At 35.8% G+C, this 26,275-nt stretch overlaps 1 protein-coding gene across 2 annotated transcripts in view; it reads right to left on the bottom strand.

Annotated features, from left to right (window-relative positions):
* The window catches only part of CWC27 (CWC27 spliceosome associated cyclophilin), a 122,899-nt gene that overhangs the window by 95,707 nt on the left and 917 nt on the right, over positions 1-26,275 (bottom strand). For both annotated transcript variants that reach the window (XM_075526881.1, XM_075526882.1), the window contains exons 2-10: positions 25,966-26,062; positions 24,245-24,357; positions 22,687-22,830; positions 21,841-21,939; positions 21,559-21,662; positions 20,418-20,487; positions 17,899-17,978; positions 14,609-14,642; positions 11,050-11,225 (exon numbers count right to left, since the gene is read on the bottom strand). In XM_075526881.1, coding sequence (XP_075382996.1) covers positions 11,050-11,225; positions 14,609-14,642; positions 17,899-17,978; positions 20,418-20,487; positions 21,559-21,662; positions 21,841-21,939; positions 22,687-22,830; positions 24,245-24,357; positions 25,966-26,062 — 917 coding nt within the window. The remainder of the gene's footprint in view (positions 1-11,049; positions 11,226-14,608; positions 14,643-17,898; positions 17,979-20,417; positions 20,488-21,558; positions 21,663-21,840; positions 21,940-22,686; positions 22,831-24,244; positions 24,358-25,965; positions 26,063-26,275) is intronic.

The following is a 26,275-nucleotide window of genomic DNA, read 5'->3' as shown; positions in this document are numbered from 1 at the left end:
TATAGAAATTACATCTCCTACATACTTGCCAGGTCTTTGCAGCCAAGTTCACATGCTTGAATTAATAACTTCTCAAGAATTTATATGATGAACAAGCAAAATGGTCTAATTCCGCTAGTGTTCATTATGTACTGTATCTAAGGCAAATGACTAACCTAATGAAATTCTGCTTGGACACAGGTCAATCAAGATACAGAAAAACAGGAAGAATGAAATACTGCCATACTGCTCTGTATGTATATCAGCATATTTCACATACCTAGTACTTTATGTCAGACAGGTACTGCTTCTCCAAAAAGCTTTTCAAATGACATTTCAAGCCCAGAGTGAAAGAGCAGAAATAGAAACCCAAATCTGTTAACTACTGAAGAATAACCAGTAGAACACTTAGGACAGTCCTAAGTATGTTTAATGTAATAAAAGCCACTAAAGGTTAGGAATTAAGAGAAACATTTTGATACTCTCTGATACATTTTGAAACAGTACTAGTAGGAAAGATTTGCTGCTTACATGCTCCCTTGAAATTCAGCATTATATGAGCTTGTGCAGTTTTCCAGAAATATCGGTTAGAATTTTATGGATTATGAAATAGGTGCTGCGTCCTACTTCAGAAAAGCTGCAGGGCAGTTCTGAAGAACAAAATAACTTCCTTGGGAAGTTTATAGGCTCTGTTTTCCAGACAATAATTTCAGACCTTTCTGTCAGCATATTATGGGACAAAACTGCATAAAAGGAGGTGAGATTACAGAAGATAACACATAACTTCTTTGACCTCTCATTTCAAAAATTTCAGTATATAGAATTCTCAGGTAACACTTTTCAGTCTCTTGCAAGCCACAAGAGCTATAAGGTCAAGAAAGTATAGGTGACCTCTCAGTATCTAGCTTCCACTCTAATACTATATATTAAAATATTTTATATATTGGACTATATTTTAATATACAACATATAGTACTCTAACAGATGGAGCTCTGGGGATGCTGATGGTAAACTCTAGCTAAGTACCCAGTAAAATTTCTGAAATGTTATGCTGATTACACTATGCCTAAAAATCAGAACTCAGAGAGCAGGGTGAGGAATGTTAGAGAGTACTCAGTGGAAGTTTTATGTTAAACATAGTTTTGCAAAGCACAGCACAGAGTACCTTAATACAAGGAAGCACTGAAGAACAAATTAGAAGTATTTAGAAAGAAAGTTGGGGTTTTTTTGGTCATAAAATACTTCCCCCCATCTCAAGAAAATATTATAGATCTCTAGTTACGATCCTATTTGAAATACAGGCTACATAGAGCACAATGAAGTCAAACGAAAAGTGTCATAACTTTATAGCTGCCGTTTTATAGCAGTATATTACACAGATAGATATCTACTTTTGCCATGTATTATGTAATCACTACCCACTTTTTTCAAATCAAGGCAATGTACTTTGAATACCCTCCTATCTAGCAAAGCAAGCGATAGAAAAAAGTCTAATTTCATGTCACCACTCACTTGGTAACTGTTCTATTTCAGTACTTTTGCATAAACTTGGAATTTCTCAATTTAATCTATTAAATAGCTTTGGGCACTTATTTTAGGGTGGAGCACAAAATGGCCCACTTCGAGGAAGTTAAAATGAAACAACGTAAGCTCATTTGCTGGTTTATAACTATCGATAGTTCCTAGTTTTAAAACAATACTGATACAAACGGAGCATAATAATCACACAGTGAACATGTCTTTTTTTAAAGTACGGAATGAATGATTTGGAATAAAATACAAATATTTACAATTAAGCTTCCACTGCCGGATGAAACACAAGCATTACTCTTAACACTTATAAATATGTAAGAATTCAAAAGTTCTAAGAAAATTAAATTCAAACTGTAGGCAGCATAGTAACAAAGATCTGAAGGTACCATAATATGAAAAAATACAAGAGCAGGAGAGACTGCAAATGTCAAGGCAATCTCATGCAATAATCTTTTGTAGTAGTACAGTATATCTACTAATAGATTTTAATCTCTGTTTGGTTACCTTTGACAGTTTAGGGGGTTTTGTTTGTTTGTTTGTTTTATTCTTTTAACACCTAACAGAAGTTTTCCATTATTCTAAAACCTGGTACCTTTATGGACTTCAGCAAAGACTTTTGGATCCAAAGTTAAGAGGTCATGATAAAAGGGCAATAGATTTTTCTGTATTATAATGAGCTGCAGCTAAAGCTATTGATTTCATTACCTATCAAAAAATGAAAACTAATCAGTTTACATGTGCTCATCTCAACAGTTAAATGAATTTTACATCAATTTTACTGGTAATGTCTCTTTTTTAAAAAAATCTGGTACTGGATTACGTACACACAAAAAAGTGCTTCTTGAATCAAGCTACAATACAATCATCCAATAAAACTTTCCCACAGGAAAAGCATACTAGTCAAAACCAAAAAGCTTTCAGAGTAGCATGTCGATTCTGACATAATGCTATCAGAGAGTTTCTTAGTAGAATTCAATATGAGTTCCTGACTGGTTGCTAACTTGGCTAATTTTAGGGTCAACCCAAATAACCCCTCTTATTATATGAAATCAGGAAAACTTGCTTCCCAGTACTTTCAAGTAAGAAAGTCCTTAAAAAAAAAAAAAAATCAGCAACACAAAACAGGTCGAAAGAACATCTTCATTAAGTAAGAATTAGGTTACAAAGTTATTGCTTAAAATAGTTGCCAATAAGACATTAAACACCGACTGGAAATAGATCTATTCCCTCCAGGAAACTCGGTACTAAATCCACTACTAGTGAATCACACAAACTACCACAGTAGCAAATTCTCCTATCAGGATTGCTGGGCAAGCTGGGCTTGCTAAATAAAACAAAAGCCAAAGACAACTAATTGCCAAAGTCTAGGAATTAACAAACAGACTAAGTGTACAAAATGCGAAACTAGTTCTTGGAGAGTGATGACTGAAAATAACCTGGAAAGCCCTAGCAACATAACCACTCTCAGCGGAATATCAGTAAGAAAGGCTGATGTAGGCACTGTATGAATAAACAGGGAGGTGAAGTAAGAAAAAAAGTTGTCGCTCTCTGTATACAGCACTAGTAAGGCTAATAAGAGATTACTGATCAAAGCTCCTTAAAGAATGTTGAAAAATTGGAGAAGGAACAAAAAAAGCCATAAAGCGATTTGAGGACTGGAAAAAATGTCTTACTGTGAAAGACTGAAAGAACTCAATGGGTACAGCTTATCAAAAAACCAGAAAGGACTCAATTAGAATTTAAGTAGCTGAAGTAAGAGAAAATACAGCATACTGCAGTGAACTTCAAAAAAAGGCATGGCAAAAAAATTAATTGGCTATAAGCTGAACCCAGACAAATTGAAATGTAAAACTGGATGAGGTACTCTTAGGGGTAAGGTATCTAAATACCAGAATAGATTACACTCACTGACTAAATATGGACCAAACTACACTCTCTTGATATCTACAAATTATGCTTGAATGCCTTTCCTGTTCAGCTGTAGCCACACAGCGAGCTCATACAGGGGTAAGTGGCAGTAAATTATGGCATGAGATATACAGTTTATCTAATGGTCTCCTTTGGCTTAAAACACTATTAACAGAATACCTGAATTTGCTACATGAAAACAGCAGCAGTTATTTAGGTATAGTGAAGTACAAAGTCAGTGCAAAGGGAGTTTGTACTCAAGAACTCAAAAGCCAGTCTTATTAATGTACAATTCATATTTCCTGGTGCTAAACTGAAAAGCAAGGAGACAAACTGTACTGTTGGACAAGACCTGATAGTAACAGTTATACCTGGTTTAAGAAAATGCTAGTAGGATTAGAAATATAGTTAATAAATTGGAAATAGTAATTATTGTGAAGAAAGAATATCACAGGTCTATACAGAAGTAGAAAAACTTCACATTCCAACGTGAGTAAGTAGCTCTAAGTATATGGTATTCACATCATATTGCCACTACTTACAGACAAACAACATTCACAAAAAAGTATACAAGTAGCTTCCTGAACACAAGATGAGATACTGGATTAAGTTTAAATAAGTAGAAGCATAAATAAAATACCTAAATACATATATGTGACTTAAGAACACTTTAAAAAAAAAACAAAACCAAACAACTAAAGAGCTGCTGGAGTTGTTATTCCAGACCTCAGCAGTCTAAGGGGGGGGAGGGGATCTGAAAAACTCACCAGATCACAGAAGCGTTCAGGTCGGAAAGAACCTCAGAAACTCATCTACTCTAGCCTCATGCTCAAACCAGATGATATCCACTGCTCTCCTCTCATCTTGCCTTTGCTAAATCCATGCTGACTATTTCTAATCACCTTTTTCTCCTTCAGATGCCCAGAAATAGCTTCCAAGAGGACCTACCCCATGAAGGGCAACGAAGCTGGTGAAGGGTCTGGAGAACAAGTCTTATGAGGAGCGGCTGAGGGGACTGGGGTTGTTTAGTCTGGAGAAAAGGCGGCTCAGGGGAGACCTTATTGCTCTCTACAACTACCTGAAAGGAGGTTGTAGTGAGGTGGGTGTCCACCTCTTCTCCCAAGTAAGTAGCAATAGGACAAGAGGAAATGGCCTCAAATTGTGCCAGGGGAGGTTTAGATTGGATATTAGGAAAAATTTCTTTACTGAAAGTATGGTCAAGCATTGGAACAGGCTGCCCAAAGAGGTGGTGGAGTCACCATTCCTGGAGGAGTTCAAGAAACATGTAGACGTAGCACTTCGGGACATGGTTTGGTAGGCATGGAGGTGTTGGGTTGACGGTTGGACTAGATGATCTTAGAGGTCTTTTCCAACCTTAATGATTCTATGATTCTATGATTTGCCCCAAGGACCAAAGCGAGGCTACCTGAATCATCCCTATGATGATTGCCTTTTTTGAAAATGGGTGCAACATCTGCAACATCCTCCAGTCCGAGGACTTCCACGGTGTTTCAAAGATTACAGACAGCAGTTTTGCAATGACATCAGCCACCTTGCAATGAAGATTATAGACAGCAGACTTGTATGACATCAGTCTCAGCCCCCTTGAATGCATTCCGTAGATGCACAGAAATGTAACTGTTATAAATAACAAAAGTTACAGATTTTCAGCAATTACAAGAATGACAAGAATTCTTCCACTGTAAAATTAGGTGAGTCTCCAAAATTATTTTTATTTCTTTTCATTATAATGCCTGCATTATAAGCACAAAGTAACAAGTGCACAGTAAATGCATTTAGAACAAAGTATTCTACCATATATTATTAATTTATGAACAAAAAATATCCAATTCTTCATTTATAACAATTGCAGATTTAGAAAAAGGAGTTCTGATTTAAAGGTCTTTTAAAAGACTTCCATGAGATCACACATAAAATTACCTTTGGCTGTTCTACACCACAGTACTATGAGAGCACTTTAGAAAAGCAATCTTGCATGCTCAGTGTGTCAATGTTTATTCAGATTTTAAGAAAAACTTATGGTGTCTTAACCACATGCAATTTTTACTGCGTGGTCTGAAATGGACTTACCATGAACTTAAGCATGTCTGTCTAGCATTATTAACTATTTTCATTACTATTCTGCCCAGATGACAAAATGACAGTGGGGATGCAAGTCATTTGACCAAGTGCAGATATCCGTAAGTAAACTAGTTATTTCATCTTGTCTTTTAACAAACGGAGAAAAAGAAGTCAGAGGAATTACACGTTAAAAAGTGTTACAGACTTCTGCTTTGAGGATGAAGCTAGTAATTTCTTATATATACACACAGTAAATGTCTAAAGCTTCATGAGATGATTTATTTTACCCATGACAAGAAAGATGCATATAAGAAAAATTAGGAATGCAAAGGAGTGGCAATATAGCTACTTTTAATTACAATAGTAGTTAACAGTAACTACTACTATTACTATTCATCTCCTTATGATAGTCAGTGACTGCTTATAAGCCAAAAGAAATGTGATTGCTTAGTTCAACTGCAATTCATAGGATTATTAGGAGAAAAATATACAACAGGAAATACACACACAGAGTTAAATTCAAGTGATGCTAGCTACTTAAAAAGAAAAGTCAGCTTTTCTTCCTCAGTAGTTTAGCTATTCTAGACACCTATTTCATATTGCTATTTAATAGCACATCCATTATAAGGACTTAACAGCACATCCATTATAAGGATGCAACTGAAATTGTTGACTGTACAGTGAAAAACTGTACAGTCAACTGTACTCTACTTGCACACTGCATGTCTTGCAAACAAGAAGCAGTGTAAATTTTTAAAAGCTGATAACCAGAAATGTGTAGCACCCGAGCTCCACCTACAGGATGAAAACAAATGCAAAAACAATATTTTTAGTTACCAAACTAGAAGAGGACTGTTTACTCTGAAGCCTTCAGATGATCATCTCAAGCCACTGCCATTTTACAAACTCGATGTAATGCTGATAAATTTCATTACTATTGCAATGATGGCAAACACTTCTTCTATCTGTATACATTCCTTCATGTAAACAGCTGTTCTATACTTTGAAGTTTAGGTTTAAACTTTCTAATAAAAAACAGCGGAATTTCTCTAACAACTTGCCAGAATGAGTGAGAAATTCTGTTTCCCGAGGTTTCCTATCTAATACAAAATTAGAAAGTGTCTCACATTATTTTTTAAAACATACACAAAAGGTTCAAATGCATACTGAAATGACTAAAATTAACTTCACCATTTAAGCACTCCAAGTATGATTGCATTGAGAAGTGGTATTGGATCTCAGCACCACGAATTTGAGAAGGTGTCTGTTGTTTCCATATTGTTTCTCTGAAACAGATGTGCAAACTTCTGACTTCACAAATGGATTTGTATTAAAAGAAACAGGACTGATATAAATGAATACAGATTTGTAGAAAAAGTCATGCATGTTAAAAGACAGTACTCTGAAAAAATATTTTTAGAAGTTCAATTATTCTATTAGCACACTTAAATATCTGACAACATGAACAATTCTGAGAGATACCAGCTGTTTCTTGGCCTTTTGATACGTTAGTAGACATTACTCTTCAAGCTATGTATGGTGGATCCAATTTTTTGTTTGATATTTGCACCTCCCACATCTCTGCCTGTCTGATCAACACACACTTGGACTACAGTGGGTGGTGAAGTCCCATGAGAATATTATCAATCATCTCCAGTACACTTACAAAAAAAGTCACTATTCCAGACAATGAAACTTGATAATGTTAATCTTACTTTATCTTATCAGACCTCAAAGTTAATAACACCTTATTTATGACAAACAATATTTTATCTTCATGCCAGAGGATGCCAGACAATTATTTGGAAAACAGTAAGTCTAGAAATTGATGTTACTCATGGTACTAAGCAGTGTCTCCCAAGGCTGTGGCTCCCAACTGCTAAAAATGCATCCAATAAAGATAACCCGTTTTCCTATACTACTACTGCTACTGCCATGAAAGAGCTGAATAAGTACAAACACAGCACATTGACCGCCCACATGCAGAGGCAGCAGTTTACGGAATGCCTACACAAATATCTCTGAAAATGCGAAAAAACATCATGCAAGCTTGGGCATAGAGTATCTCATTCCTAAGGGTATGCTCTAGCTTTGTGTTTCTTCATGCTACAAACTTGCTATTAAACCTTAGGCAAATTTGTTTCTAGCAGCCATCCCTGTAAAACCCCAACAGACAGTTAAACAGACTGGTGGACAGGTTGTTGGACAGATAGGTAGGCAGTAAGTACACAGAGAGTCTGATGTCTTTTGCTATTCTGAAGATGCTATTTGGCTGCCATGTACTTGAAGGAACTTTTTCAGAAAAAGCTTTTCTTGGAGAACTTTTATATTTCCTAATCCTCACCTCCACTATTCGATACAGCTATTTAACCCTGATCTGTATTTGTCCTATCTCCATGATCAAGAACAGTTCATCAACTCCAAGCAGCTTATACTTATTCTGTATTGGGGAATATTACGGGTAATATCACAAACATTATTAGGGTGAAAGATTAATCAATCACCGAAAGCAGAGTACTGATAACCAAGAATTACTTCTTTCTGCAGTCAGGAAACTGCTTCAGCACAACATTTCTGCAAGATTTGAGGCAGAAAACTACCTCATGTACTCTTGTCCCACATACTGACATGTAACCTTTTTAATCGACACAAGATAAATATTCATGTAATTTACCATTGGGATTATGCATTGATCTCAACCGTAGGACTAGTAACCACATTTTGGGATCCAAGTAACCCGTTATCCTCCTTGATCTCATTATACTTCCTGAGGACCAGCTGTCTACAGCAGAGATAGTACAGCCACCAACTTCCAAAGCAGCCACACAGCACAACTTCAAAGATGGCAGAAAGGAAAAACAGGGGATAAGTTCTTAGAAGACGTCTTGTATATGTCTTCTGAAACAATATCTAGTTATATCTAGCACAGCCATGAAAACATGGCATTAAATGTCATGTACTGTGATTTAGGTGCTCTTACAGAGAGAAAAGAAGAATGAAAAACAGAAAGCCAATGCTCATGAAATAGAGTTTTATGCTGGTGTACATAACACTACAAGGTTCTACAAAGAGATCAGACTTATTTATGGTTCCAAAAGGATTACATTAGTTTACAGATCTGACCACACAAATCTTTTTGACTACATAAAGTTTGCCAAAGCATGAAAGTTAGTTGCCTTGCCTCCAAGTAAAATGATATGACAGGAAAAACTAATGCCCATTTAAATTATCCTTTTATGTTTTATGTCAAATGCTCTTGCTTATTTATGTCCAGCTATTAAGTATACTGGGTCTTCTCTTCAGCAAACACAAAATTATGAGGAACTTTGGAAGTAACATCATCTAGGCCTGAAAAAGAACTGACTGGAACCTAATCAGATTTGTTCAAATTACAAACACTTCTGTACCGTACCTGGTGTGCTTCCCAGATTCAAATCAATACTGGAGAAGACGTAGAAAAGAACACTGAATTTCCTGCTTAAATCCCATGAATATTTTATTTTCTGGAGCTATTCAAACTTATTAAAGTGGTTAATAAAAATTATTTTCTTGGCAATGGTCTCACTGGGCTTTTCACTGCTCCAAAGAAGGTAGACAAACAGCAACACTTACAGTTGATATATTTTAATATACCAATATTAAAAGATTATCCAAAATAACACAAGTGTTCCTAACACTCTAAAAGCATGGCCTGCTTCTAAACATATAGGCCACACAGAATTAAAAATAATACCTCATGTGGACTGCTTAAACCTTACTAATCTTGCTTTTAAAACTGTATCAAATTCTTTTAGTAAAAATAATCAGATTGATATCCATCAAGTTGCAAATGTCAGGGTGTGATTTCCCTTTTCTCTTAACAATTAGTTTTGTTTTACAATTAAGATAATGATTGATTGCCCACCATAAATGATAACAGCCCCTTCTTCAATAAGATATAGTTGTTTTTATTTTTTACAGGTATATATAGTCATATAAAACCAGAATAATCTGCAAGGGGTGCAAGTCAGATTTGTGAATTTCTGATGACTGTAAAACAACAGCTGATTTTGTTTCAGTTATTCCTTCTGTTTTGCAACCAAAGTTTCAATATGTATTTTATCTCAAAGTGTATTATTATTACAATAAATTTATCTTCATGTGTCTTGACCCAAAGCCAAAGCCTTTATTTCCCAGTTATTAATAGGGACAGTAATTGCTATGGAACTTGTGAAGCGTTTATATTGACTACCAGGTATTCTTTTGTCACAAACAGACTGTCCTGGATTCTTCCATGTTGGCAATATGCCTTGGCCATTACATATAAAATCATATCTGCAGTGGGGGTATACAGGAAAAGAAAAAAAAAGAAAGAAAAGGGGAAAAAAAAAAAAAGAAAGGAAGAGGAATGGTTCAGTTCAGAGGAAACTGTTGTGTGAGAGAATCTAAGACAGCCACTATATGCGCAGAGTTTAGCATAGGCAAAGCCTGAATAATTTCATCAGGTATTTATTTATGACAAATATGCAGAGTTAGAGTACAAAATCTAAATTACCTTTTTGATGCCTCCTCCCCCTACACCCCATTAAGTTTCAATGAATAAGTAAATTTACACATTGAACTTTATAACTGCAAAGACTTAACTGTTCAGTAACTTCTGGAGCCCATGTTTATTGAAATACTGGACAATAACTCCTAGTAAGCTTGCCATCAGGTCCGATACACATCACTTGCACACATGACGAATGTTTTTATGCAATATAAATATTATTAGGCAGAAATTCCCAAACCAGCTCTGAAAGAAAGACTGCCAAGACACAAGGTTCCAAGAAAACAAATTAACTCACTGAAAATCGAGTGCTAATCAGTACAGATGTTCACGAAGGCTGGCACAGCCACATTATGTGACTGGAACCCATGCTTTTATGTCTGTAAAGAGCTGAATACTGCTACAGAAACATAACAATTTGTCTAGAGCTGGTTTAATAATTTGAATAAAGTATTACACTACAAAACACAGACATATTCCAATCCTCTAAGAACAGCCCTAGACGGTATTTAAAAACTGATGTATCAATCGCAGTGCTGAAAAACTGGTACACTGTAAGAATGACTACTGTGTTAAAGCAGACTTTAATGGATGACTAGGAAGCCTTTACTTCGTTAAGTCTCAGTGGTGAATGACCACCATGTGTTATCACAGAAAAAGAAGCTACAAAACTCAATCTCACAACTGTGTAGAAAGACAAAGTAAAGCATGATAAATACATATAAATACTCTTCATTCATAACTCACAGGGAAAAATAAAACTCCCATACAAGGTATCAAGAAGTGCTCAGTGTAACAAAATATAACTTAACTGTTTGGCTCAAACTGCCAAATGAAACTAAGAAATGAGAAAGCAATAGGCAATTTCATCTTCCACAGTTGGAGATGGGCAGGGGGAATAATTTTAATGTAATACTAACCTATCAATGTAGTAACTGCAAAACTGGAATTGAGCAGAAAATCTAACTGTAGAAAAGCTGAAGGAGGAAGAGAAAAAAAAAAAAAAGCACAATACTTACCTGCGACTAGTTGTTTTCTTTTCTGTCTTAGTTTCTTCATCTTGAAGTTGCTGTTTAGCATTTTCACTTGTATCAATTTTCAACTTCTTGGCAATGCGTTCTTTTATTTGAAATCTCTCATTGCTAGCAGCTTCACCTTCTACACTATCAGCATCTTCGTCATGTTCTTCTTCCTCCTTTATTGATTTAAAGTGATAAAACTTTTCCTTTAGCTTTTTTCTTTTTTACTACAGAATGTTGAATATGGAAAGTTTTTCTTACAAAGATAATCCCTTACAAAAAAAAAAAGAAAAATACTTCATTTCAAAGCAAGCTTTTCAAACAAGTATCTCCTTATTTGCTTCAGAGGGAGAAAAAAATTAGAAATATGATAATGAAATATTTTTTCATACACAAATTACATCTTTTTTTGTATGGCTTAAAAAACTAAAACAGTCTATTCTAGGCTGTACACCCTTACAGGTCTGCAGAAGACCTCATAGCAATGTGGTATTATGAGACTGCCAGGATGCCAGTGCTTGCAGAGGAACACTCTAAAGACAATGTACATGTCCTGGGTGTGATGAACAGGTAGAAGGAAAAGTAGCATGAAGACCATGTCCATAAACATGGAGGGGGAGAGGGGAGAAAAATAAAAGCAACGAGAGGCACAATTTTGGGAATAGAAGAGAAAAATCAAGAGCTAGATTTCAGATGTTGTATTTGAGTCACTGTTTAGGAATCTTCAGACTATCATGCTTAGATTTTAGATCTAGACAAGAGAAGACCAGTCAGGAATAAAAAACGAAATTTGTGAATATTCAGCACAGTAAAATAGCTGAATATTTTGTCAATGAAATAACTGAAAGGTTGTTGTGGGGGTTTTGTCTGTTCTTTTTAAATAGGGGAAAGAGAAGAGTGGAACAGGATTGGCATTTCACTTAATTTCCCAGAAAGTTATTGTTTGACAGAGGAGATAATGAAACTTTCTGAAGGATTTTCTTACTTGATAAATTATCAGGGAGATGGGATGACAACAGACCTCAAAAGCAGAGGGCAGAATCCAGAAAGGAACGTAACAGGACTGTGTTCAAGGTGGTTAACAGCCAAGGATAAAGACAGACTCTTGGTGGAGACTGGGCTAGGGCTTAGGTAAGAGCATTTCACTGAAACGCAACGAGTTGGATAGGAGAATTTCCAGAATAAAAACGGACAACTCTAGACCAACTGCAATTGCTAAGTAGTAAGCTAACTAAAAATTACAGAAATCTGAGTAACAGGAGGGAGGTTCCATGGATGGTATTTTAAAATGAGAGAGACAAAATGGTTCAACTTGTCCAACTCAGCTGAATCGCCTACTTCCCAAACCTTCCATTCCCCTCATTATACACAGGATTTCAACAGTTTTCTTCTAGAAGAACACTCACAAAGTAGGATATAACCTTCCTCCTCAACCCCTTCCCTCCTGCAACTCTACTCTTTTCTCCTGCCCAGTCTCCTCCTTTAGTTCCTCTTCTGTATCATTAACTCCATCTGATCTCGTACCTTTTAGACTCTCATGTTTCTGAAGTCTCATTACCAATTAATAGATTTAACACATTTCCACCCAGAGTGGGCTACATGACAACTCAGAAGGGAAGCGGCTGTTCAGTTCGATGATGGTGTTCCCCTAGTGACAGCGAAACGCAGAACTGCCTGCCTGGAAGCTGTACTAGTTTTTGCTGCTGTTGTTAGCTGGGTGGAGTTGCCCTATTCTTCTCTTTGCTCTGGAAATAAAAATGTAATGAGAGATTTTGTGTCAGAATGACTAATGGCTACTGTATGTAATATGATTTAGCCATTTGAGAAGATTATTGAATTGGGGGGCAGATACCAAGCTTTATCTATCCATAGTACTACACGAAACTTACTGTTCAGTAACTAACTGACAAATAGGGAGAGGAAAACAAGTTGTGCAGAAAGGGGAAACAGAGGAATGTCACTGGTGGGAAAAAAAATTTCAGACTTCTGAACACTCTTCATTAATGACTTAGGCACAAGAAGAGGTTTAACAAATAGCAATGAGGTACTGTTAGTACACAGGATCTGACTCTCAAAGCATGAAATGTATGACCTTGAGGACTGCAGTAAGACAAATAGGATGATATTTAATAGCACGAACAGCAAGATCAGGTGCTTAGGGAATAATAACAAGAGTTTCTCTTATGCACTAGGGACTTGTTATTTGGCAGAGGTAGGGAGATCTGGAAGAATTATTTGCTCATAGGATGGCTATAAAACTACGAACATGTTGCAGCCATGTAAATCTGAAAGTGGTCCTGTGATGTGTTAACTGAAATAAATCCAAGAGAGATGATGAAATACTAGTACCACTTTACAAGGCTCAGGTAACTGCCTGAAATGCTAGATTCTACCTAAGATCTTTCAATGAAATGAAATCTTAGGAGAGCACCTCCAGGAAAAAAAAAAACCTTCCTATTTCCTACTTCATGACATTATTATAACAGCATTCAGATTAATTACCCTGAAAAATAAAAATTTAAGTAAATATGCCTAACATGTCCCTGCTCTATATTCCCCAAATCCAGTTCACTGGGCTATTTGAACATCTGAAGAATTATTAATTAAATACCATTCTCAGAACCCTTCTAACACTTAAATGCTCCTGCACAGCAGGAATTACAACGGAGAAGAGTTCAAGAATCTGAACTCATGCTATGCTTTGTGGAAAAAACAACACAAAACAGGGTGGAAGCAGACTGTTTTCTTATTTTAGGCACAAGCACGGGACAGATTGCGTCTTTCCTTCACTTCCACATCAACTAGCAGTGCAGTACCTGTGCATGGTGGATAGATATGGAAAATAGTACTTTTCAGGATTCATTCTGGGGAATGGGAGATTACATTCCTAGTCAAATATTGCATCCTTGTCTCAACTGCACTCAAAGGGGTACCCCCGTGACCTATGGCTGGAGGCCAAGACATACTTCAGCTAGCAACCTTACTCTGCACCATGTATAACAATCTCCCTGTAATTAAAATAGCTTTCATGTTTGGTTGAATGTTACTGCTCGGTTATTCAGATTTCCTGTCTTTCAGAGGTGACAGTTTTGATCAATACAATTTAAGTGATAAATATTCACTGAAGTTTTGTTTCCTTGAAGAAATCTTTCCAACAGGACTATCACTCATACACAGATTTCCCCTGAGACATTGGAGTTATATCATTATTCATGACAAACTTAATTTTAACTTTTTTTTTTAGAAGCAATTTCAGGGCTTTTATTAATGGTTTGTCACTCTGTGGTACATAACCCCCCATATACCTAATCTACTGACCCAAATATCTGGTAAGCAGTTTTTATAAAATGCAGTAGTTAGTACGCAGTAGTAACTCTACCCTGCTGTGAATGTTCACAATGGCCAAACCTTAGAGTTCTGGAGGGCCCTCCAGCCTTTTGGTGGAAATCTGACTTGAGCTAGTTTTCAAAAACCTCTAAAGTAGCATTTGTGCCCCTAAGAAAATCTAATTCACACAAAGTAAAAAACAAAGACTTATTTGCAAGAAAAGGTTACTTACCTCACTCAAATCCCTTTCTTCACTTGCTGCTTCACTAAAAGAAGAAAAATAATCATAACTACTTTGAAGTACCAGAGGAGATTTAAAATACTGTTTAAACAAAACATTTCTTAAATAAAAAATTTTGTTTGGTTAGCTACTTGAAATTTTAGTCAAACGAGTCATTTATATGATACTCACATTCACCTTAAAAGTATCAATTAATATTATTTTCTATCATTTGACTGTCAGAATCCTTTCTAACTAGAAAGGTTCATACAATGGATAAATTCTAACCATATCTTGAGCTATCCAGACAAAACACTGATGTACACAGTTAAAAGAAAAAAAAACAACAAAACTCACTTAAGATGGATGTTTTTGATCTCATATATCAAGCAATTTCTAGCATTTCATTGCCAATAGCCTATATTTTGGAAAGCTTTCTTTATATAGGCATGTTTGACATGCACTATACTGATAATTAAGCTTAACATCAAAATTTTCATTTGTTATACAGCTACAGTTTAGTGTAAAAGAGGAATCTATTTCAATATACTAAGGCTAGCATATCCACTGTTAATTGTCACAAACTAATAATAGAGACCCTTGAAGATTTTTCCAAGGGTCTTTTTGGAAATATAAAAAGACCTAAATTTAAAAAAGAATTTATGTTAAAGAAACAAAGCAAGGAATATTAAAGGAGTCCCCAAAGTCATGGCTTTGAGGTGCGCTCTAAGCCATTGATAAGTAATCAAAGTCATCAAAGAAACTGTAAATTTGTTGGAATCAATGACATTAATTTCATTTAAAAAATTAATCCAGAAAACTCTCTGTGGGAGTATTTCTTAATAGAAGATTATAATTAAAAAAAAAAAAACCGAACACATTTATAAGTATTAAAGAAAATATTTTTCAATGCATCCAGGTCTGTAATTCTGATGTCAGTCCTGACCAAGTAGAAGCCACAGTAAGAGGTAAAATGATCTACGTGGGATTTGTGACATGGCTATAAAGGGAACTGCCTTAGCAACCTCTGGGAGTGTTTTGAAGGGGCACGTGGCTGTGGATGATATATTTGGACTTACACAGAATCTCTAACCAAAGGTTTTTAAGGAAACTAAGTAGTCCTGGGGTGATGGGAAAGTCCATGCGTGAATAAATATATGGTTAAAAGACAGGAAACTAAAGTTAGAAGCAAACAATCACTTCTTGCAATGGAGGAAGATGACTAGTGCATATCCACAGTAGTCTGTGTTGGGGCTTGAGCTGTTCAGTGAGCTCAGTAACAAAGCAGGCAAACAGCCATGTCACTTAGTTTTTTGATAATCCTTAATTACTCAGGATAGTAAAGCCAAGAGCAGATTGAAAAATTGCAGAAGGACCTGAATGATGATAAAATGATAGATGAAATTTGAAGTAGATAAAAGGTATGCACATGAGGAAAAGGAGGCCCATATACATAACAAGAAGCTCTCTGCTGACCATCATTGATCACGATGTGTCCCTCAGGGGTCTGTACTGGGACCAGTACTGTTTAATGTCTTCATCAACACCATAGACAGTGGGAACAAGGGCACCCTCAGGAAATTTGCAGCTGACACCAAGCTGAGTGGTGTGGTTGACAGACCTGAGGGATGGGATGCCATCCAGAGGGACCTGGACAAGCTCAAGAAGTGGGCCCATGTGAACCTCAGAAGGTTCAACAAGGCCAAGTGCAAGGTTCTGCACCTGGGTTGGGGCAACCCCCAGTATCAATACTGGCTGGGGGATGAAGGGATTGAGAGCAGCCCTGCAGAGAAGGACTTGGGGGTACTGGTGGATGAAAAGCTGGACATGAGCTGGCAACATGTGGTCGCAGCCCACTGTACCGTGGGCTGCATCAAAACAAGTGTGGCCAGCAGGTCGAGGGAGGTGATTCTGCCCCTCTACTCCGCTCTGGTGAGACCCCACCTGGAGTCCTGCGTCCAGCTCTGGAGCCCTCAGCACAGGAAAGACATGGACCTATTGGAGCAGGTCCAGAGGAGGGCCACAAAAATGATCAGAGGGATGGAACACCTCTCCTATGAGGAAAGGCTGAGAGAGTTGGGGTTGTTCAGCCTGGAGAAGAGAAAGCTCCAGGGAGACCTTATTGTGGCCTTTCAATACTTAAAGGGGGCTTATAAGAAAGATGGGGACAGACTTTTTAGTAGGGCCTGTTGCAATAGGACAGGGACTAATGGTTTTAAACTACAAGACGGTAGATTTAGATAGATATAAGGAAGCAATTTTTTACAATCATTGTGGTGAACAGTTTTCCCAGAGAAACACTGGAACAGGTTTCCCAGAGAGGCAGTAGATGCCCCATCCCTGGAAACATTCAAGGTCAGGTCGGATGGGGCTCTGAGCAACCTGATGTAGTTGCAGATGTCCCTGCTCATTGCAAGAGGGTTGGACTAGATGACCTTTTAAAGTCCCTTCCAACCCAAACCATTCTATGATAAGCAAATTCTTGGAGCAAATTCTTACATTTTCATGGAATTGTCTCAGTTCAATACTCAACAGTGCTTTAAAAAAGCAAATCAGAAGTTAAGAAGTATTAAAAAGAAATAGAGGAGAAAACAGAGACCATCTTTATACAAGCATACAGAGTTATGATTCACCTAATTTTTCATACATTGTTTAGATTTAAAAAAAAAAAGATATCTTAGAACAGAAGCAGGGTTGGGAAAAGCAACAAGAATAACGACAAGTACAGAACAACTTCTGTGTGAAGAGAAGTTGAGTAGGCTTTAAAAGTTTAGGCTAGAAAAGGAACCACCTATGAAAGGATTGTGGTAAAGAGAGATATAAAGGGACTGACTGCTCACTGCCTCTTCCAGCGTAAGAGTTAGAATTTATCAAATGACACCAGTAGCAGCCAGGTTCAGAAAAAAAAAGGGGAGGTACTTCTTCCTGCAGTGGACAGGAGGGTGTGAATTTAAACAATATTACAAGAGACTGAATAAGTAGTTTGACAAGAGCTCTATTAAGGATTACTAAATAGATGAACCACATCAAAGTCTGACAGTCCCCCAAGCTGAAAGCAGATGGAGGCTGGGAAACTACTCAGGTAAACATTATGCTTGCCCTGCTTTTATTCTTTGTTAGGCATCCACTGATGGCCAGTGTTTGTGACAGCATAAAGGGTTAGAGGAACATCTGGTTCACTCCAGCACTGCCATTCTTAATTTCTTAAAGAGTAACAGACAAACAATGAGTATTCATGATGCTAATCGGATCTAACATCCTGAAAGTAAATCTGTTCTGGAAACTGGAAATCACATATTAACCTTTTGACAGCAGGAACTGAGCTTAGATGTGGATCATCCTTCAGTAGATCATGACTACTTTTACTTTTTCCCTTCATGCTCTGTTAAAAAAAGAAAAAAAAAAGAAAAAAGGTATTATAAATTTCAGTGTTTGAGAGAATAGATGGTGAAAAAGGATAATGGCAAGAAAAAGATAACTTGTTTCTTTGTTAGCTTTAGCCTAACAACTAAGCATAAACACTTTTAACAGCAGAAGAACAGAGAAGGCGTTCCAGAAAGAGGAGCATCAAACTGACGCCATGGATTTAAAAAGTATTTTTGCAATAGCAATGCACTTAATTTGAAAGGAAAGAGGAAAAAAAAAAAAAAAAAAGAAATCATTTATCATCACAATCATTACACATCATAAAGATACATGGTCTAGCATATATATACTTGAGTGAATGAAGAGGTAAGAACTTGACTTTCCAATAATGGCATATGACAATTCAAAAAACTATCATGTACAATATCAATTGGTAGAACACTAACTAGACCCCTAGGGGAAAAAAAAAAAAAAACAAAAAAACCCAAACAACATTAACAACCTGCAATACATCATGCAGGAATCATCTACTGAAGCAAGCAGTCAAATAAATCTAACAACACAATAAGATCTTCAGGCAGAAAGACTGCAGCAAGAAAGCATTCCTCATGCTAATCCAAAAAGTACATTTAAATTTCAGACTGAAATCAGACTGAAAATCTCTGTTACAGAAACAGTCTGTATTGTGACCTAAATGTCTCCATTTCAGCTGCATTTTATAATCGTTTCAGAAAGACCATAGTTGTGTGGATAATAAAATCTTACTCATTTAAACATAAAACTATTAAATACCTTAAAAATTTCATCCTGATATATGACGTTTTCATTTACTCTTTAGATAATTTTAGCCTCAGCCTCACTGCACTAAAAATTAATAGAAAATGTTCCCTTTTCCCAGATCTGTTAGAATATTCCTCAGTTAATTGTAGACTTTCCTCTCAACCTCAGTCCTTAAAAGTATACCCTTCTCATGTTGAAACAAGCAAGACTTACTGCATCTAGCAACCAAAAAAAGTTCACAGAAGGATTCTGAACTTGTAGATGTCAAAGAATCCCATTATTAACTTTGACTTTCAATTTTTCTTATCAAAAACAGAGAATTAACGTTGGTGCTGAAGTTCACATACTTACACTTAATCAAGATTAAGATAATGTCCTTGAACTACAGAGATACTGATCTAGACCTATTAGAAACAAGCAATGAGGTTTGGAAAAAAAGGTTTCATTCTGTTGTAAAGAATGAATAGAAATTCTTCATAACCCGTTGATTTGGTTATTTTCCCAGCTACAGCTAGTCCAGAATTTAGTCAGGACAAATATGAGGATGAGATTTTAAGACTGAGTTGAAGACAGCATGACAACACTGAAACTGGGCTTGTCATGAAAGAGGTGTTCTATTCAGATCATCTTAAACTGAAAAGAAAGTATTTGGCATGAAAGGGAAGAACATCAAAGCAACCGAGTTAAATGCAATATTAAAAACCAGACATATACCAAGAGCAGAACTGCAGATGAACATGCTAAGGTAAACTAGTATAGTTAGTCTGACTGGTAAGTTGAAACAAGAAAGAAAAATAGTTAAAACTACTGTTGTGATAAACCTCTACTATCCTGACTGATACCATCTCACTGTAATATTGTGCATCATTATTCACTGTTGTCTTTTGTATTTTAACTAAATCCTGAGAACAGAGGACCATTTTTCCCACTTACGTGGTACAGGACTCAGCACTATGTAGTCTGATCACTAACTGAAGCAGGTAGGTACCCAAACCGTACAAGTAAGAAAGCCTACAGCTCTAGAGATATAATTTGGTCAGCAGTAGAAATGAGAATGACAACTTGTTAAATAAATTTTTAAACTAACCTTATTTAAGTGGCAAAGCCAGATAAGGAAATGTTAAATCAAAGACTAGCTATGCAACCCTAGTTCTGTGAATGTGGACAATTCACAATAGTGCATTATCATAATTAAATATTGCACTATTTTCCCCACAATAACCCCACTTCATTTTGCACACCGAATGGATATACATAAGAAAACAGAGTTAAGAATGCACTGGCAAGGAACAAGCTGATCTATTTCAAACCTCGAATATTTTATCATCAAATCACACTCTTACAATTAAGGAGGTGAAGAATAATAAAGTACCTATCACCTCTGTGAATTTTAAACAGCAGACACAGATCTACACTATGAAGTATGAAATTTTACGTTTATGGAAGTGTAAAAATATCACACAGCAACTGAAGGCACCTTCAAAGTTAGAAAACTTAAAAACCTCTGCTTTTTCAACACGTTAAAATAGTAGAATCATAAAACCTGAAGTAATTTCTAGTATTATTGTTCAAAACTCAAACATAAGAACAAGATTTAAAATGTCAAAGTTTTGCACAAACATGCAAAAAAGGTATCTTAAGTTGAAAAGAAAATTGGGGTGATTTGGTACAATACCTGACTAACTCTATTGACTTCCTCCTCTTCTTCTTCAGCTTCTTCCCCAAAGGAAAGCAGATTAAAATTTCTTTAAGAGAGAAAACACATTTTCTAGTAAAACTTTAAATACTGTCTTACTAACATTCCATAAACTTCAAACATATTACTTTCATATCGTATGCTATTTTTTAAAAACCTTTTTGTCCTGCTAAATGTACCAATTTCAATCAACTACAACATGTTGTTTTGCAATAAACCATGAATATTTAGCAAAGCACATTCTATTCCCGAGACAAAACAATCAGGATAGCTAAGCATCGCTTAGAAAATGGTAAGACGGAATTTAAGAAATTCTGCCTTGACTAACTTTCACAGACTCTTAAATGCTAATAGCTCTGAAAACAGAGCAGTTGCATTTTTTCTTTTTTTTTTTCCCATCAGAGCAACATTCAAGTACCAAACACAAAATTTTCATGATATGACGGCTCAGAAAGGCATTAAATGCATACATGTTCACAGAATGTAATTAGAAGAAATAATGATCTTTAATTTTTTTCCCCCAAATTAATTGTTTACACTATGTTGGAACCAGCCAGTTGCAATATGTTGTATTTCTGTCCAACAGAAATGACGGCATACACACACTTCAGATTTCCTATTACTTTTCATTGCATGGTTACGACTACCAAATTTCATGGACAGAAACTGAAATTTCTGATGTCAAAATGCCTGCCTTTTGCCAAGTATTTTAGTGGGAGAGAAGCAGTAGCTGATAAAATAAGTTCAAAAACCTCAGACAACTGAGCTATGATCTAGTTACCAGTACATATTAACTTCGTGTCATCCCAGTCACAGACGAATGATTGCACATTCTTGCCCATGGGAAACACTTAAGCTACCTTTTACCTCTCTTATGCAACAAACTATCCGCATGCGTGAAACAGTTACAGCTCAGCTGACACACAGTAACCACTTCAGTCACAGCAACGAGATTTGTATGATCTCTTCAGAAACAGGGAAGTAGGTTTTGCTAAGATTAGAGAACACTCCTCTATGCATTTTAGTAAAGCCTTGTGTTTCAAAAGCAGAAATAGAAAATTACCAAGCTGCAAATTAAAGGTGAGAAAAATTAACCACCAATTATGTTGCATATATTTACTTTGTGCCTTTTACTTTGGACTTTTTAGTTTCTTCTTCTGGTTTGTCCTTCTTCAGCTTTCTATTCGGTCTTGGAACAATGTCATCAAAAGGATTAAACAAAACCTGTTAAAAAATAGTATTTTAGACATCTTTAATAAGTATTTTGTTATAATTAAATTACTCAATATTTTAAAACAACATATGAAAAGACATGCCAGGTTTTCATACTAGAACACAGTTTTCTGAACATTATGAACAAAAGAATTTTAAAATTTCAAATTTCAAACCAGAACATACTTACCTCGCTACTTCTTATTTTGTGTGGACTGAGAGGTCTCTCTTCCTTGTCAACTTCTACTTCAGCCAGGCGCAACATGTTATATATTGTATCCCCAGTAACCTGTCAAATTTATAAAAAAGGTTTGAAAGTCCTTGCCTAAAATTTTTGTTAATTATGCTGCAAAATGCAAGGCAATTATTATGCAAAGAATTTTGAAAATACAAATGATATAGGAAATACTGTAAGCATGTAAGAATTCTAAAAGACAGCAAGTACAATGTACAAAGCTTTGGTTTTTTTTTTTTAAATTTATCAGCAAAAGTTGAAAGAATACAGGTAGCTAAACCTGTGTTTTTGAGAGTATGCAGTGGAAGATGTCAAATTCTTACTGTGAGCTGTGGAACAGGAAAATAAAAGACAGTGTGAAATAAAAAAATAGTTTGTTTATTTTCTTTCAAGTAAATCATGAGCGTGGTAAATTAATTTTATGTTTTTCATTTTCCTGATTCTTCTCCAGTAATTAGAATTTACAAACAGAATTTTCTAAAATGTCATCAGTATTAGATGAACTGATTAATCAGTTCAAGACAGAGCCATGAGAACATTAGTAAGATTATTCAAAGGAAGCACAACACGAAAATATAATTTGGAAGAATAACAACAGCAAAGTAGATAATTATGGGAAAACCCCACAGAAACATTTCTACCAGACATGGGAAACACAGAGAACAGAGACAGCTTAGAAAGCAGTGAAATAAATTTCAAATGTATGTAGCAGCAAACAACACTAAAATAGCCTTTGAATACAGACAAACTTATAGTAGCTTCTGTCAAACTAAAACTCGGACTCCAGTCCATGTAGCAGACCTTTCCAAAGATTGTGTGCTTGTTATTAAGTTCATCTGCACGACCCAATGTAAAGAAAAATTGACTCCCGTTATCATGGGGCCCAGCATTTGCCATAGCAACAAGTCCTCTTCGATTAAATCGCAATCGTGAGTGGAACTCATCCTGGCAAAGACAGAAGAGAAAAGAGCACAATTTAAGGATGTAACTATTTTTTCCACTTCTTTAGCTATGGCTTTTTTACATCAATATGTACACACAGAAAATAGGCTGTTAAGTTTTGAATTCAGACAGTAATAAAACCAAAGTCTTTTGAAACTTAATGCCACAATTGTATTTAAAAGCTTCTGTTCCCAGCAGAAAAGATTATTAGTCAGTGTTTTTTCTTCTTAGTGCCTATAATAATGCAAATAAGTGAACAATCTTTCAAAAGAAACCATAAACACATAACCAACAAACACCAAAAGAAAAAAATTAGAAACTGGTATATCAATAATAGAAAGACACATGCTTTAATAACAACTCTAAGTTCTATCTTGTTAACTTTCTCTTTTCCCAATCATTGCCTAATAATCAATTGTTATTCATTATTTTTGTTGGAATTTATTATCCCACCAATATTAAAAAAATCCAAAGCATTTCTAAAAGTAACTGCATTTCATACATTGCTTGTAAAACTATTATTCTTCTTAACCACTGTATTTAGGGTAAAAATCCTAATTCATGTAAAATGAACTGGAAGTTCAGTAGCAGGCTGTAATAGTAAAGTATTGCAAAAATCTATAGGAAGAATATTTTCTGGACCATAAGAAGACAGAATAGGACTACTTTCAAAGCAAGGTGAAAGCGATGAGTATATATTAATACCATGGTAGTATGACAATTCTAAACACTGCAATATTGAGATACCACTAATTTTAAGCAGTGATGCTACTACAATATTGGTAATATTTGTTTTGTTCACTGCTCAGGTACCAATCCCTTCCACAAACTTCACGGCTGTTATATGTATGAGTCTACTCTAGCAGGAGGGAGATGGAAGGTGCAGAGACAGGCTATGCAGCTTCAGTCACAAGTTAAAGGTGCCTGCCCCATCTGAAATAAAACAATCAGGCAGAAGAGAACACAGCTGCTGTGGGTGTACAGCTTCGCTCACCATCTGAGCCTCCCGGTTAAGAGATGAGCCATGCTGGTATCAATAATACCAATGAACACATACACAACATTCACAGACCTTTGCTAAATGAGATACAATGTGCATAAACAATGTACATTCCTGCATCTGAGTTTGCCATATATCAACACCTACTCTTCACTCTCCCCTCTCCCTATTTTTCCTTGTGAAATTCATGCTAGTAAGGTTATACAATTATTATCATATCAGAACAGCTAGATTTAAGAAGTCTCAATTCAAAAAGACATCTTCAAAAATACTGAAGCGACATGTGAAAGCAATTACTGTACATGTATAACATTGCATTTCTAATATAAGACTTGTTTTTTCATAACCTAACACAGTAGGAAGAACAACTGATAGAGAATAACCAAAAATTAATGCATAAGATATACAGATACATACCTTGAAGGGAGCTCCATAGATTGAATCTCCACCTGATCCAGTACCTGTGGGGTCACCTCCCTGCACTATAAAGCCAGGCACTACTCTGTGAAATATTGTGTTATTGTAATACTCTAAAAAAAGAAAAAGAAGAGGATATTAAATACATGTAAGTGGTCTCAAATTCAAACTTGCATATAGATCATGCAGAGATGTCCAGAGACTGAAGTTCCAGGAAGCAAGTACTGTAACTGGTTCTGCTGTTTCCACTGGGTTCCCTCCTCTTTCGCTGCCTTGCTCAGTGTAACTGTATCTCAGCTACAAAGTATTGCTGATGACATTTACGAAAAAAAGTGGTGTCATATGTTTATGTTGCAAAAGACACTGCACATCACCTACAAGATGATATTGATGAATTATTTTATTTTCAGCTTTTAAGTTTTATCACTGGAATGATACTACCAATGTACATCAATTTAAAAGGAGAGCTAAAACTACTATGCTCTGTCCCAGCCAACATCTCACATACATCATTAGCCATATCCATACACCAAATGATCAGCATTTTCACTCACCAGCATGGAACACAGGTGTCACCCCTTTCACCACCTACACTGTACTCAAACTGATCATTTTCACAGAATTAAATATGTGGTACATTTTGCTCCCTAAGTTATCTTCTTTTATCTATCTGTCAGATAAGGGTTATGAGATGATAAGAAAACAAAAGGAATGAAAACTTTACTTGACGTATACTTATGGTTTGTTTTTTTTTTAAATAAATAAAAATAAATCTTCACCATGCTGCAAGACAAAGCAGGATCTGCAAATGCTGCAGCATAGCTAAATATATTCATGGATGGTTATATGCTAGGATACTCACAAGACAAATACTCAAATTTATTAAACAAAGCATAGGATCCTACACAGCAGTCAGACAAATTAAAAAACGAGATAAAGCCCAGTTCTTTAACACACTGAGGACAACTGAACTCTTAGGACTTACTAAGGGCTAAGAAATTGATTTACCATTGCAAAAAATCTCTACATTAGGTGTAAGAATACAGAACAGGCTGGATCCATGCTGGAGGCACAAATCCTAGACTGCTATTTTTCTTTAACAGAGGAGGGCTAAAAGAACTCTTAACCACTCTATAAATGCATAAATGGGATAACAGCAGTGGCTAGAAAATACATAAAGGCACCAGGTCCGTCAAAAATTCTTGTTATAGTTTTCCCAATAGGGAGCTTCTCATTCTGGTACCCACTACTTCACTGAAAAGCGTTACAAAGCTTCCATCAACAAAAAATTACAGCAAATGAAACATTAGAAGCACTCATGAAAAAAATGAAAAGGTAGTAAGGATAGTGATACAGAAATGAGAATTTTGGAGGATGTCCAATATTGCATCATTGTCATTTAATACATACATTAAAGAAGCAGTTACACTTTGTGGAGGCTTGCTGAAAATAAGCCTTCCCAGCCTCCGACATACAACTTTTCAGTAATACCCCATCATCTGCTACATTTGAGAAAACTGCCTAAAATTTTTATTTTTTTTCCACCAGATTCCTTAATAACCTTGAACAACATTGTCTGAGTGTTAGTTAATATTTTCCAAATACAAATAAATTCATTACCGTATTAAAATTAAAACATAGTTATGACCCCTATTTTACAAAAAAGGCACAAAGATTGCGTATTAAATAATTTCAACAACTCCTGTCCCATCAGTCCTTACCTTCCATGCAAAGCTGGATGAAATTTCGACATGCTTTTGGTGCCTCTTTTGACCATAATTCTATATCTATATCTCCTGCTGTTGTTCTCAGCAAAACCTATAAAAATATAGATAAATACACCATTAGTTTTATTATAACTTAGTCACTCATCAAATAAGATGACTGCTGAGTTAAAAAAACGTTTCTGAATTCATTATATTAGTAATAGTAGTAGACACCCAAATGTGGTGGCTAGCTACTGTTAGTTCTAGACAGTATTGCCAGAACTTAAGATTCAGTTTTGAACTGTTATGTATAATAAGGTTTCAA

Source organism: Mycteria americana, chromosome Z (genome assembly GCF_035582795.1).
Source record: "Mycteria americana isolate JAX WOST 10 ecotype Jacksonville Zoo and Gardens chromosome Z, USCA_MyAme_1.0, whole genome shotgun sequence".
NCBI classification, from domain to species: Eukaryota; Metazoa; Chordata; class Aves; order Ciconiiformes; family Ciconiidae; genus Mycteria; species Mycteria americana.
This window is presented reverse-complemented; position numbering and strand designations above follow the sequence as displayed.